The following is a 14,797-nucleotide window of genomic DNA, read 5'->3' on the forward strand; positions in this document are numbered from 1 at the left end:
GAACGTTAGCGGACAGACTTTCCTCCTCTCTCTGACATTATCCTGCTTTCACTTTTTTCCTGCATCATATTTTCAGAAGAGTTTGTTCCTCATCAAAATTAGAAATCATCTCTGGTGTTTCCACACCTCCTCCTGCTGTCACTGTAATTGAGTTCAGCTGCTGCTATATAAGAACTTCATGTTGTCTCTTATTAACAGTTCCTCCTCTTTACGTGAACTTTGGTTGATAACCAGCTTCATGGTTCAGTTTACCCAGGATGACTGAACTCCCTTCATGATTCAGGCCCCAGGACTCATGGACCCCACACAGGACCTACTAAATGGCTCCCTGTGTTTTCAGCTGTCACACAGAACTAACAGAGCTCCAGCTGTTCGGCTAAAACAAAGCCAACAGTTCAGCGGTGAAACGATTTTATCTGCTTATTGTTTAGAGGTGACTGGGCCGAGGCATCACTCACTGCCTGGCGTGCAGCTCCAGCTTTATGGCCTCTATCTGTCTCTTCCCATACTTGGAGAGAAGGTGTATAAAAGAGAATGAAAAATGTTTGGAGAATGTCATTAACTCTGGCTCCAGTCTGTCTCAACGCCCCACTGAAATGAAGCTTAGAGGGAGGCCACAGTGAGCAGTTAGAGAAGTTTAATTTCTCAGTTTGTAGTTTTTGTTTTTTCTCACCTTGAGTGTTTCGTGTCAGTGACTGTAGCTGTTATGTGTCAAACCAAGTGTTGCTTTTGTGATTTGAGAAAACATTACACCTATGAAGAACTGAAAGTGGAAGATTATCTAAAAAAAACAAGATGATTACAGACATGAGGTTTATTATATCTGCGTCTCTGCTGAATAAATTGTTGATGATCATAAAGAAATTCAGTGTCAAATCATAGATTGTTTATCTGGCAGCGTTATAGAGGTCATCATCACCTCGCCTTCCTGGATGTGATGCTCGTCTCACTTTAATCTTGTTCATCTCTTCCAAGTGAGATTGATGTCATGGGAAAAAGCGGATCAATATCCATGTTCCCCTGGGGAGAGAGATTAATGTGGGACGAGGAGCCGCTTGAAAGGCAGTTAAGTAGGACACTTCCCCCCCAAGGAGATCATTCACATCTTAATTAGCTGCTAATGGGACAGAAAGTGACATAATGTGTGTGGAAGTGTGCATATGTTCAAATGTGTGTTTGTGTCATATCAGCGTTTAATAAGATTGAAAATCCCTTCACGAACTCTCAGGTGGGCCACAAAGAAGCTCCTGTCTCTCCTGAATCATGAATTAATGATGCCTGGTTCACATCTCCAGTGTTAAATAACGACAATATTATGTTTGCACTCAGCATGCTTTTCCTTGAACTACACAGGGATCATATAATAATCCCATGGAGGTGTTTAACCCGCTCACACACAGCTCTGTGACTGCTTAGTTTGTAACTAAGTTCTGTGTCTCACAACCTGTTCTGGTCACATTTCACTGATCAATAATCACACTCATCGTCCATCACAGTCGGTTTTTTCTCTGTCTGGTTGTGTGCTGCTGAGTGAGTGAATAAAGAAGCTGGAGAACTGCACCTGAATCTTCCTCCTGAGGAAAGTCTGAGAAATCTTCCTGACAAAGATCAGACCAAAAAAACATGAAGGACGGATTCAACTCAGACTCAAAGCTTTATTAGTCACAAACACAAACAGTTTGTGTAGTGAAACGAAATGTGGCTGTGAATAGGAAACTGAAAAAAGCAAAAAGAATTCAGGGATGAAAAGTAAAAACTGCAGGACAGCGTCTGTTATAACTCTGTGTTAATTCCACCTTCAGGCTTCATTATCACTGATGTCCAGAATAAACATCCATAGATCCACTTTAGAATTAGTGCAGAACCTGCCTGAGACTCTTCATGTTATCGCAGTGATCCAGTATAAGCTAAGAAATGAGGCTCAAGTTGTAGCACACAACTGAATCCACTGTAACCTTAGACTTCCTGTGCAGCCCTGAGAGCATTGTGGGAAGTGTAGTTCTAAAACTTAATAGACCTTAACAGAATATATTTGTTTTAACGTATCAGCATGTGTATGTGGATATTTTTAGTGGATCCGATTTTAAACTGGGATGTGAGGGTGTAGTTGTCTCAATCAGACACTGAAAACCTCCTCTCAGACCCATAGAGGACATTATACAACTGTTTTAACATCATATGTAAATTGTCAATATGTCCATGCACCCAGACATTATTTTTACACCGTGATTCTACAGATCCCTGCTTCCTGTGAGCTGCCACGTACATTTCTGAAGTGGCCCACTCAGAGATATACAGTACTCCATGGTATTGTCAGGAATGTGAGTCATATGCTTACACAACATCCAGTCTTACAGAATCATTAATGTGTAAATCTGGATATAAAGGGACTGTCTTCCTGTCATTGTTGCTCTCCTCTCCGCAGGCCTGAGCTGGTGAGTTGCTGGGGCAAAGCAGCAAAAACCGACTGAGCTCCGACTCGACAGATCGAGCGGCAGAGAAAGAGTGGGAGGACACTCCATTGTTTTCAAAAACAGAGTTTGTCAGACTGCGTGAGTCAGATGCTCCTGTCATGTAACGGTTAAAACAGAGCTTTGTTTTTTTATCCTGCACCGAGGTGCTGTTTATGAAGGTGATTAACACCGATTAATGCTCTGGGGACAAGATGAATGGCATCACACGTCTCTGTGATGGAGGCCAGCTGTTTAACCAGCTGTCCTATTTCTGCAACACAGAGAAAGTTCACAGCGGTCAGCTATGGGCAAAAAAACTGCTCTGCCACACTGATTTGTAGTAATGGTAAGAGCTTGGCGCCAGGTCCACACGACTGCCAGTGCATATTAATCTGTGTGTGTCCATTTGGATGAGTTATTTACATTAATATGAATCCCTCAGTTTCCAGCATTTGTTACGTGCTCCAGATATCCTGTGAGCTCCGAAATCAGATTAAACCAGATCAAAAGGTTAATTGAGGGTGACATCATAGCTTGTTAGAGCAGAGGAGAGATGTAATAAGATTGTCTGCTGAAATTTTACACCACAACTTAATCCTTGGTTGTACCTCCTCGTCCATGTGTCCCGACCTCGAGCAGCTGTGGCTCTGAAAGTCAACACCGATCGCCTCCTTCATGGACGACCTGAGCTATGTGATGTCAAGAGTCAAACAGAAAGGCCATCTCCAAGACGGTAAGTCTGGACTGGATTTCTGTCTCTGGGGGAGGGGGGATGATTTTAGCATCACCTGTGCTCCTCTCCACAGCACATACAGTACGTGGGTAATTCTTTACCCTCCACCTCAGAGGTGATTACAGCTGCAGTTACCTCCTGTTTCCCTGTCAACTGGCTTCTCATCCTGTTAAACCCTGTCCAGTGTCCAGCGTTCTTACATTTTAAAGTGGATCTCTTTGAGCTGCTTGTCCTTTCTATAGGTAGGTACTCATGTTCCTTTTTGAGCTCATTATGAGGATGCTGAACTAGCTACTATCAGCTCCTGGATGCAGTGTGCTCAGGTATGTACAGACAACTATCAGTGGGTTTCAGTGATACTGAAGAAAACTCTCTCAAGTTCTGCAGAGTGCCTTTGAACATCAGAGGACGATTCACCCCTCAGAGTATATTTGTGCTCCTGTTCAATCTATGTGCCATAAAGGCTTTTGTTTGTTGTATTATAGATCAGACACACAGATACAGCTGAAAAAACTGCAGAGCTGCTCTGTGTGGAAGATGCTCACCGCTGTAGGAATAGCAGGAGGGGAGACAAAGAGGTTGTGGACTGGACACCATGAGAAGACGGGCACTGACTGACCCACCAACTGGAGGACGTTGTGGTTCAGGGTCGAAACGTCCAAAGAAAGTTAGACACCACCTGAAAACATCCTCCAGAGCGAAAGCTTCAGACACAGGAGCCTGACTGAGGGTGTCCTCGTCGATATGTATCTGTAATGTTCTACTGAACACGTCTGGTTTGATTTAACTGAACCACCTCTGCAAGGCGTTAAGACGTGTCAAAGTCCTGCAGTTTATACACTCACCATCCTCCCTATGACCTGTGTGCAACACAAATACATAGCACATTGGCTGTGAACATAATCCAGGCAGCAATCACAATGTAATTTGGAAAACAAATGAGCAGTATATAAATGTAATTTCTCGTAGACAGTATGTGGGGTTTCTCACAGTAATCACAGACAATTTCCTCTTCTACCTTTAGGCAGAACAACACTCAGAGAGAAAGATGAAAAATCATCAGTCACTCAAAAGGAGATAAACAGGAAGGGTAAAGACTGGATGGACGGACTGAAGGACTCACTCTTAGAGGGTCCACAATGTCTCAAATTATTAAAATAAGTTCAGAAAGTCTTATGCCCTGATCTCCTGAAAATTTGCTTATGTAGTTATGTACTTATTGGTTATGTGGTTTTCAGTTTTCTAAATTAGCCGGACCCTGTGCCTCTCGGAGCGTAGGAGGTAAAACTGGGATTTTCAGAAGCGAGATTCTTGTTGTCTACTCTAAATGGAAGATGAGAGAAGATGTTAGAGTGTACAGATACGCTCGACCTTTGGCAGCTACTCAGTAAAATGTCTTATTTCTTTTCTCTCCAGCATTAACCATCAAAAACTATTAATTTAGCTTCAAAGAGCTTATTTGCCTCTGTTTGTGGATTTGCTTTTTGGCCTGTTTCCATTTTCCTCCCACATCATTCATCATTCTTACCAACAGCTTTCTATTTACTTGTCCTTGTACTTTATGTCCCCTGAACATGTACATTTTTCCACAGTGAGAATCTTTCTGAAATGGTCTGATGGTCCATATGGGGCCGAGGTTTTCAGACTGTGAGGGAGAGTTGAAATGGAGGCGTGGAGCAGGTGAGAGGGAGAGGTGCATTCAGGTGTTTTGAAATTTATGGGACAGTTTTCCAGCCCAACGAAATTTCAAGAAAATGGAATTTAATGCAGGTTTTCATCCCTTCACGTTAGAGTGAGGTGGAGCTGATTCTCCGGTCGCTGCCAACAAACTGCAGAGGAAGAAGACGAAACGAGAAGAGGTGATGAAAAGAGCTCCGTTACTGTGAGGAAGGTTCAGTCTCCTCATCACCACACAGACCTGATGTTTCCTTTGTTCTCTCCAGTATCACAGTAATCCAGTCACAGCTGTCTGTACATCCATGGATACACAGAGAACAGAAGCTGCTCACAGCTGATTCAGCATCTCCCTCCTGTCAGACAGAGGCTAACTGACCTTCCAGTTCTTAACCTAAACAAGAAGCTGTAGAGAAAAAAACCTGAGCGCTCCTTCACTCTTCCTCTTTTTTACTTTCTTTTTCTCTCTAGTATCACTTTTATCGTCTCTAAATGTACTTTTTCTTCATGTTTTCCTTCATGTTAACACCTCCTACTCTGCACTCTGACTGATATATCTCTGATATATCCAGATCCAGCCAAAATGTAAATATAAGTTCCAAAAAATAAACAAGCCTGCCCTGTTATAATATAATATAATATAATATAATATAATATAATATAATATAATATAATATAATTTAATATGCTTGGACAGTCTGTTTGCCTCCTCCACACACACACATCTTCTTCTCCATCTTATTAATGATTGCAGTTTGGTTTGTTTTGGAGACTCATCACAGAAATGGATAGCTTTCATCATCAGCCAAAAATGCAGTCTGTCCAAGCAATTAGCTCAGTCCCTACAGGTTTGATCTTACTAATTGAGCTGGCAGCCAAACATTTCTGCTCGTTTCAAACGAGGCGCACAGTACAGCCTGTGCCAGAGATGGTAATCCAGGCAAAACTGTAATTTAGAACTTCTCAGGTTTTTCATTAGCAGTAATAAAATTGTTGAGCAGAAAAATCCATTTTTATAATCACGCTAACAAGATTCTCAATTATTTATCTCAGGCTGACAACAGGATTTATCTTTTACTGGAAGTCTGTGTCTTCAGAGAAGAGCTAGGAGTTTTTTATTCCATCATATTCAAAGTTTATCTGGGAGTTCTCATGACACATGTGGAGTGGAGGCTTAGTCGCAGGTGAATAAGAGTGACTGTAGCTGGTGAGCTAACTGATACAACGCGACTCAGACAACATGTGAGGGCTAGTCACTTACAGCCTGGTGGCTAGCTTGCCAACTGTCCATCTGTCTCGTGTGTAGATGAGTTTCCACCACAGGAACTTTATGAGGAACCCAGTTGGAGAAGGTTAAAGACAAGTCGCCGAACTGAACAGCCAGAAATATTTGTCCTTACTCTCTGATACGACTTACAGGAGCAGCTCCTGGACTAGGTTTATAGTACGAATATATCTGTGACCTGTGTGCTAACATGCTAGCACACAAATTGCCAGAGCCCATTGCAATCATCTTATTAAGCAGTGGATGTGTGAACCACAACACAAACCTTCCAACCTTCAGATGTGTGATCTGTTGTTATGGTGATGGTTGTACACGGTTTCATCTTGTGATGTTTATTTCTGCAGTTTTTCCTCACAGCGTCCAGAGTGGATGTTCACAGACTCCACCTCCCCTCAAACCCTCGTCTACACCCTGCATACATTTAACCACAGTGCACATGCTGCATTTAAAGCTATTACAACCTAAAAGCATTAATTAACTTTGCCAACACATATAAAGACTGAACCACTGACTAATGAAAATGAACCTGACGCAAATTCTGACTGATGACAGCAACCTCAAGCATTTCTCCGATCATTTTAACGTCCATTCATCAACACAGATTTAATTAATTCCCATATGCACCATAAACACAAAGACATGCTCCGAGTGTGGAACTGGACGGTGATACGTCCCGGTTGAGACCAAAGAACTGAGAGAAGGTTCAGAGAGAACAGTGTTTGCATTCACAGGATGTGATATAAACAGTGGAGGGGGGTCAGCTTCTCTTCTGTTTGCTGCTCATTAGCTGCTTTATTATCAGAGAGAGCACATTAATCAGCATTACCTTAAAAGCTGATCGAGACAAGGTGTACCAATGAAAAATACAGGAGTAAGAGTTTAGTATACGTCAGGTGTTTCTCTGTCTCCACCTCCTGTCTGTCTGTCTGTCTGTCTGTCTCAGGTCTCATATATCTTCACTCTCACTGGTTATTTTGACTGTTTAAATGCATTCACACTGACAAGTATGGACGAGCAGTACGCTAAAAGAACCAGGACGGTGTTGAGTGTTGATTGATGGAAACTTCTCAACCTCAACAGTCGCCATTTTGACTACGTAGCAGAAGAGGAGGGACTCCATGCTGCATCGCTCCAACCTGCTGGCTCATATGAGACAGTAAGACGTTTATTTTTAAGTCAAGTGAGTAAAGCAGCCAGTGGATGTTTTAGTGACAATCATGGTCACATGTTGCAATTGTCATTTCTGTTAAGTTCATGGTGGCAGAGTTTGAACTGAGACAACACCACCCTGTCAAAATTCACACACTCCTCCAGTGACTATACTGTGTACTACATGTAAGTGTAGTAACTGAAGAGTCTGATGAGACACAGCACGTGAGTGAGTGAGTGTGTGTGTGTGTGTGTGTGTGTGGCGTGGGTGTGACTCTGCATCTTCCTGGCTCCTGCTTCACCTACACACCTGTCTCCAGTCAGCTCATCAACCCAGCAGAACCTCGGCTCTTCACCCACTCATTGACAGATTGTTCCGCCAACCTCTGTGGTAGTCACTCAGTCAGCCACTCCTGTATCTTGTACACTATAATTATTCCTTGTGTTTTCCTCGAGCCTCTTTCTGTTTTTCTCCTGTGTCAAACACGTCACTTCAACCTGCCTCCCATCTCCACCTCTGTAACCATTCCCCATAACCCCACAATAAACCCACTGTTCCCTGCCTCCTTATTGTCTGAGTTTGGCTCCAGAGACCAATGAGATGTAATAAAACAGGCAATAGAGCAACAGTAGGAATATCTCAATAATAAATCTCCTTAGAAAACAGCCCACAGAGCCTAAAGCAGCCCATCAAAATGCCCCAAAACAACAAGCAATTTATGTCCTCGCTTCAAAATGAAAAAAGAATCGAGGAACAAAGGAGAAGAAAAAGATCCAAAGGGAATCGAACTCACCAGATGTTGAAGTAGGGATTATGATTCTGGCCTGGAGCTGATCTCTGGTCCTCAGCTTCAGTTGTTATGAACCTCCACTCTCTGACTTCATGGATGGATGGGTGGATGAGTTTTCACCATGTATCACTGTTGTAGACAGACACAGTTTTTAGAGCTCCTCTGTCTTTGATTCTTCAGCCCCAAACAATTCTGTCTTCCATCTTGTTCTCCTGGCCACACCCCCTACACCTGTGTGACTGCAACAGCTGACCTGGAACAGGAAGCTCTTCTTGCCAACAAATTAAAAGCATGGGTGACAGGTATGGTCTCTTTTATCTATCCCATATGAGGTGAACCTGGAGTTACTCAGACGTGGCCTTTAGTCTTGTTTCATCTGATGTAAACTACTTTATGACAGTTTACCCAAAGCTTACACAGATTTTCTCCTCTGGCTGAGAGGCTTCTTGTTTCTCTGATTTAATTTGTCCAGTATCTTCTGATTAAATATAGTTTTTATGGTCTGGACTCAGGCCAAAGGCTTCCTGTGCCTCCATGCTTATAATAAACCAGGAGAAAAGACTGAGTGCCCCTTCACCACAGAAAATGTCCTGATATTTATCATGGATTTCAGTTTGCAGGGGAAAGGACTGTTTATTGGCCTTTCTACATGAGGTGATGAGGGTGAAGGAATCTTTACTGTGCAGGAGCAACAGTCTGTAAAAGTTTCTGAAATGACCTATTTAGATGGCATTAAAATAACAGATATGCTGTACTAAAACTTAGACCTGAAACCCACAAACAGGTAACATCACTGTTATCTGCTGTTTTCAGTCCTGTCTGAGCATCACAGGTCATGTTATCCATGAGATCACTGTGTTACTCACGTCAACCAGTCAATAGACTGACAGACTGTACAAACATTTAGTTTACACTTTCATTTTTTTTATTTTTTTTTTACATTTTATTATGTGTGTCTGGTTAATTAAACCTGCAATATCTGATTTTTTTTCAAGCAGTGAATACAACATACTACTACTACTAATAATAATAATAATTAATAAATAAAAGTAATAACATGGCATTTCAATTATTCGATAAAAATATATTTATTTTTTCCAGCGAGGCTTTTCTGTAAAATATAACCTTGTAAAAGGAAAGGAGCATCGATATGAAAAAAATATTTTAAAGATGTAAACGTTCGTTTAAAACGATGTAACTAACGTCAGCGTGTGTATTCAAGTTAACAGGTTTTAATTCTTAAAATGTATTTTTTGTTATGTGTTTTTATACAGATTTATTTGATTTTATTGCTTTATTATATTTTATTTTAATTAGAAAAAAGTTTTTATGAACAGGAAACAGGAACACAACCGGAAACACGTGTCGATGACGTCGCAGTTGGAAAAACAAAAACAAACCTCCGTCTTGCAACATCAACGTTGTTGTGTTTCACTCTGTTTGTCTCGTTTATCGTTTTAAAAACCTCCACATCGGCTTCACTCTTCATGTTCATGGTGAGACTTTACACATTTTACAAATGTCGAGGTTATAAAAGGAGACCAGCCGCTTTTATTCGATGCTAACGTGCGCTAGCTAACATAGCTAACGTTACCTCCGTGTTGCTCAACCGTCGTGTTTTTGTCCCCTCTCTGTCTCAGCTTGTCGTCCGGGGCCCAGTGAAGCTGTAGTTGACCGGTAACGGCTCGGTAACGGTAGTTTAGCAGCCATGGCTCAGCAGAGAGGAGTCAACAGCCTGCAGTTCAACCAGGACCAGAGTAAGCAGACGGCGGACATGTTTCAGTGTCTGTTTACTGTCACACCTGTAAAAACACCTGAACCAGCAAGTGAACACATCAGTCAGTGAAGGTTTATTAAAACCTGCACCATCTGAAGTCTCCGCTTGTTTCAGCTCTTTAATCTTAACTCAGTGTAATGACTGTTAGACCTCTCTGTGAGTTTTCACAACTTGAGTTTGTGTCTGTTGTTCACTCATTTCAATCTCTCTCCCTTTTCTCCGATCACCAGGCTGCTTCTGCTGCGCCATGGAGACAGGGGTCAGGATTTACAATGTGGAGCCCCTGATGGAGAAGGGCCACCTGGGTGAGTGGATTTTGCTGCTTTGCTGTAAGATATATACAGTCAGCTGACTACATGTTGGTAAGACTCTGTGCGTGTCTTCAGATCATGAGCAGGTAGGCAGTGTGGCCCTGTGCTCCATGCTGCATCGCTCCAACCTGCTGGCCGTAGTTGGAGGAGGAGTCAACCCCAAGTTCTCAGAAATATCAGGTTAAATGAAAATACTTCTCTATGTTAGGTTGTAGAAATGTGGGGCACCACTCTCGCTGTTTAGTTTGATCCATTAAACTGATTTCGGTGCTGTAATCGTTTAATCTCAGTGCTGATCTGGGATGACGCTCGAGAGTCACGAGACCCCAAAGACAAGCTGGTCCTGGAGTTCACCTTCACTAAACCTGTCCTGGCCGTCCGCATGAGGCACGACAAGTGAGTTCAGTGTCACCCACTCACTCCTCCTGTAGTCTGTCTCTGTGCTGCTACATGAAGTTTAACTGTTATCGTCTCCTTTGTTTTCCCAGGATCATCATTGTATTAAAGAACAGGATCTACGTGTACAGTTTTCCAGACAACCCTGTCAAACTGTTTGAGTTTGACACCAGAGACAACCCCAAAGGTGAAGAGTCCCTCACTTCTTCTGTATCTGTATCTTTAAACATCTGAAACCCAAAGAGATTCTGTTAAATAAGATCTAAACCAGAGGAAACAGGACACACAGCTTTTTTATAAAACTATTTTTGCAGGAAATTTTACTTTAACAATTAATAAGTTATCAAATATCAAAATAATAGCAGTGTAACTGCAGTATTTTTCTGCTGATCAACTAATCAATCTATCGACTAATCATTGCGGCTCCAATCGTAACTCTTTCTTCCAGGTCTGTGTGATTTGTGTCCCAGTCTGGAGAAACAGCTGCTGGTCTTTCCAGGTCATAAATGTGGCAGCCTGCAGCTGGTTGTAAGTTACACACACACACACACACACAGAACACACAGTTAACTTCTAAAGAAAATGGACCAGGGTGTTTTGATTCTAATTAATCTCCTTTTCTTCAGGACTTGTCCAACACCAAGCCTGGGACATCATCTGCCCCTTTCACCATCAACGCCCATCAGAGTGAGATCGCCTGCGTGGCTCTGAACCAGCCCGGCAGCGTGGCAGCGTCGGCCTCTCGTAAAGGAACGCTGATCCGCCTGTTTGACACGACGACCAGAGACAAACTGGTGGAGCTGCGCAGAGGAACCGACCCGGCCACCCTCTACTGGTACGCACAGAAGTACTGATGGATTCTGTGTTTGAGGCGTCAGATGATCGATCAGCGTCTGAAACCTCCTCTCAGGCTTTGTCTGACAATTCTTCTAACTTTGAAAAACCAACAGTTCAGCAGATAGTGAATCAGATCACGAGGTTTCCAAAGGTTTCCAAACACTCTCTCGTCTGTTTCATTTATTCTCTCCAGCATCAACTTCAGCCACGACTCCTCCTTCCTCTGTGCCTCCAGTGACAAAGGCACAGTTCACATCTTTGCACTGAAAGACACCAAACTCAACCGTCGCTCTGCGTAAGAACAACCTGTCCACATCTCTTCTCTTTTACTCCCAAGCTGTAATTACTTTGCTCAGTGTCTCTTTATTCCTCTTCCTCCCACAGACTGGCTCGTGTTGGGAAGGTCGGTCCTGTGATTGGTCAGTACGTCGACAGTCAGTGGTCATTGGCCAGTTTCACCGTGCCCGCTGAGTGTGCCTGTATCTGTGCTTTTGGGAAGAACACGTCCAAGAACGTCAACTCTGTCATTGGTGAGGAAGTGAGGTGTCCCACAAAGACAAAAGCTCCAGATTGTGTCCTTCACATTGTCGTGTCACCATTTGACTCAGTGTTGCTTGAAAGCAAAAAGATGTTATTGAATTTTTCTTTGTTTTCCCCTCTTGCAGCCATATGTGTGGACGGGACCTTCCACAAGTACGTCTTCACCCCTGATGGAAACTGCAACCGAGAGGCCTTCGATGTGTATCTGGATATATGTGATGATGATGACTTCTGAGGCCAGAGAGAGAAAAACCAGTTTAAAAACATTAGTGGAAGATGTGAGGAGGGCAGTGACGGATGAAAACGACAGGAGTTAATGATCATTGTTCTGTTCTGGAGACAGATGGGAAAATGGCCTGAGACAGAGAATCAGAGTCGTGTGGACAAACACAGACTTGATGCTGAGGCAGGTTTTATAAAGTCCTCTGTGTCTGTAAGCAGTTGTATCTACAGTATGTAGCAGTGTGAATATAAATACAGTTTTTTATTAGCCTGTAACCTCGTTGCATCATGAGTCTGACTGGTTGATGAGTAAAAGACCCTGAAATGACAAATACACTTAAAGGTGCTATATGTAAGAATTTGCTATCACTACATCATTAGCATCATTAGCACTAACAGCTGTTTACTGACCAGGCTAGAAGAAACTCAGCATCAACCTTCATTCCTTTACTCACCAACAGCTCATCACCAACAAGTGGTGGAAAGCAACGTCAATGTTAACTCCTTCTGCTTCTATTCACTTCTTTTCTTTGTTATTGAACGTGATGTCGGGAGCCGGGAGCAGGCGGCGGTGTTTAATAATGGTCGCCGCCAAGAACTTCAGCCATTGTTGTGTTTACAGGAGGTTAGAATGCGTCCTCTGGGCAGTGTTACGTCTTCATCCTCTGTTGGACTGAGAGCAGACTGGAGGCTACAGTGACTCACTGTCACCTCTTGAGGTACAGAGGTGTATTACAAGATGGGACAGGCCAGAGCTAGCTGGTTAGCATGCTAACTTCAGTAGATATCTCTGCAACACAATATACAGAACATCAAAACTGTTATTTCTTCAAATTCCATTGACAATTGTTATTTTATAGAAATACAATACTTCCATATATCACCTTTAAACCTTGTCATTTGTAAGTAAGTATTAAATAGCACCTTTAAAGAGCAAATATCACAAAGTGCTTCACAATAAAGACAAAAGAGCAAATAGAGGAGCAACAACCATGAAATGCAGACGTAAATCTACAGGCTAAAATGTGTAAAATAGTATGTAAGTCTAAATGAGTGGGTCTTAAGCTGCTGTTTGTTTTTTTGTTGCATCTGTGAGAAATCACTAATCAAACTGAATAAAATTCATTTTTGCTAAGAAATCACCAAATTCATCTCTGGTTTTTGTTTGAACATGTTTAAACTGCAGGTTGTTATTCTCCAGCTGATCTCTGTTTGTACTCTGCAGATGTTCCTCCAGATGTGGCATTCTTTATTAGATGTTGCTGAATCCCATTAAACCACCCTGAACCTGTGGTACTCTCGTTGTGCGGCAGATCCCACTCTGACATTTTAAACGCTATCCCCCGTCCCTGCCCTCACTTTTATTCTGCTGTATCCGAGGTTTGGTTTCAGCGTCTGTTGTCACAGTGGCGGTTTACATTAGGCTTTTACAGCCACTTGTCATTTGTGCAAGTGGGATGATGTTTAAATGTCAGCAATGATGAGTCACTTGTTTGAAAACAAAACCAAAAAAAATGCACTTTTAATATGTTGTGTGGCCTCCGCCGTCACAGTTAAAATAAATATCTGTTTTAATGGGTTGGTCTCAAGTGTCTGTTGACGTCAGGACAGCAGATATCATACATTCTGAATATTGTACTTTTTTCTCATCTTCTTTGCTTGTTAAAGACGCAGTCTCTGAACTTTCTGATCGCACCTCACATGAGCGTGAACTGAACTGAGTGTTGAGGATGTCACCTTGGTCTTTCTGACATTTTAGAGATAAAGATTAAGGGATCAATCAAGGAAATAATCTGCAGATGAATCAATAATGAAAATATTTTAGAGTAAAATAAATCCACTGCAGAAGCTACAGTTCTATGGTCAGACATCCTGCAGAGGGCAACATAATGAACATTAATGCGCTCCCACATACAAAATGAGGGTGAAGCTCATGCAACCTTCTGTCTGTTCATGAGAGTCATTTCTCTGTAATTAAAGATATCCTTTCTGCTTTTCCAGGCCATTCAACAGCTGCACAACATAACAACATAATGCAGAGCCTCTGTTATAACTGTTGTTCTGAGTCACAATGCTCATCTCTACCAAAACACAAAAAGAAAAAAAAAAGTAGAAATTACAAATTGAAAGATTTTTTAAAGTCAATCTGGGACGTAACAGAATTTCTTTTTGTCACTACGTGGTTAGATGCAGTATCAAAATGTAAACATCATGACTTGAAAAGAGGTTTAATTCTTCAAAGCACCATGGTCTGACATTTGTGTTGTGATGTCTGCAGGCATTTCAGAGTAACTTCATGCTTTTATTGTGGAAAAGAAATGAGTGAAGTCAACACCTGCAGGAGAGAAAGTCACCTGATAATCTCCAGTCGAGGCTTCACTGTGAAACTTCATTTCCTTTTCACAATCATGTCGTCCAGTTATTATTCTGTCAGTCAGACAGTGTTTACCTCACTCTGTTTATGAAAAGCACTGATAAATTAATGTTTTGCTTTTGATTCAACATGAAACCACGTAGTTAAAATAAAGATGTGGCCATTTTAATAAATGAATATGATGTTTTTTCCTCTAAACCAGGCATCCAGACTGACAGAGGATGAATTGTTGATGGTGCAGCGCCCTCTGCTGGT

General features: G+C 42.0%; 1 protein-coding gene across 1 annotated transcript; it reads left to right on the top strand.

Annotated features, from left to right (window-relative positions):
• The first annotated feature begins 9,419 nt into the window (after positions 1–9,419).
• On the top strand, positions 9,420–13,315 carry wdr45 (WD repeat domain 45). The gene is made up of 11 exons (XM_018694829.2): positions 9,420–9,581; positions 9,726–9,842; positions 10,093–10,167; positions 10,249–10,353; positions 10,464–10,569; positions 10,662–10,756; positions 11,018–11,097; positions 11,196–11,404; positions 11,600–11,701; positions 11,791–11,936; positions 12,072–13,315. Exons 2-11 carry the CDS (start codon positions 9,794–9,796, stop codon positions 12,179–12,181), a joined length of 1,077 nt encoding a protein of 358 aa, XP_018550345.1. The 5' UTR covers positions 9,420–9,581; positions 9,726–9,793; the 3' UTR covers positions 12,182–13,315.
• The last annotated feature ends 1,482 nt before the right edge of the window (positions 13,316–14,797 follow it).

Source organism: Lates calcarifer, linkage group LG9 (assembly GCF_001640805.2).
Source record: "Lates calcarifer isolate ASB-BC8 linkage group LG9, TLL_Latcal_v3, whole genome shotgun sequence".
NCBI lineage: Eukaryota > Metazoa > Chordata > Actinopteri > Centropomidae > Lates > Lates calcarifer.

What these genes read in the sequence shown, in the direction of transcription:
- wdr45 (XM_018694829.2), top strand. Translation starts at nt 9,794, where the DNA reads ATGGCTCAGCAGAGAGGAGTCAACAGCCTGCAGTTCAACCAGGACCAG. An exon ending in GCAGTTCAACCAGGACCAGA is followed by an intron (nt 9,843 to 10,092) that starts GTAAGCAGACGG and finishes TCCGATCACCAG; the next exon opens with GCTGCTTCTGCTGCGCCATG. An exon ending in GATGGAGAAGGGCCACCTGG is followed by an intron (nt 10,168 to 10,248) that starts GTGAGTGGATTT and finishes GCGTGTCTTCAG; the next exon opens with ATCATGAGCAGGTAGGCAGT.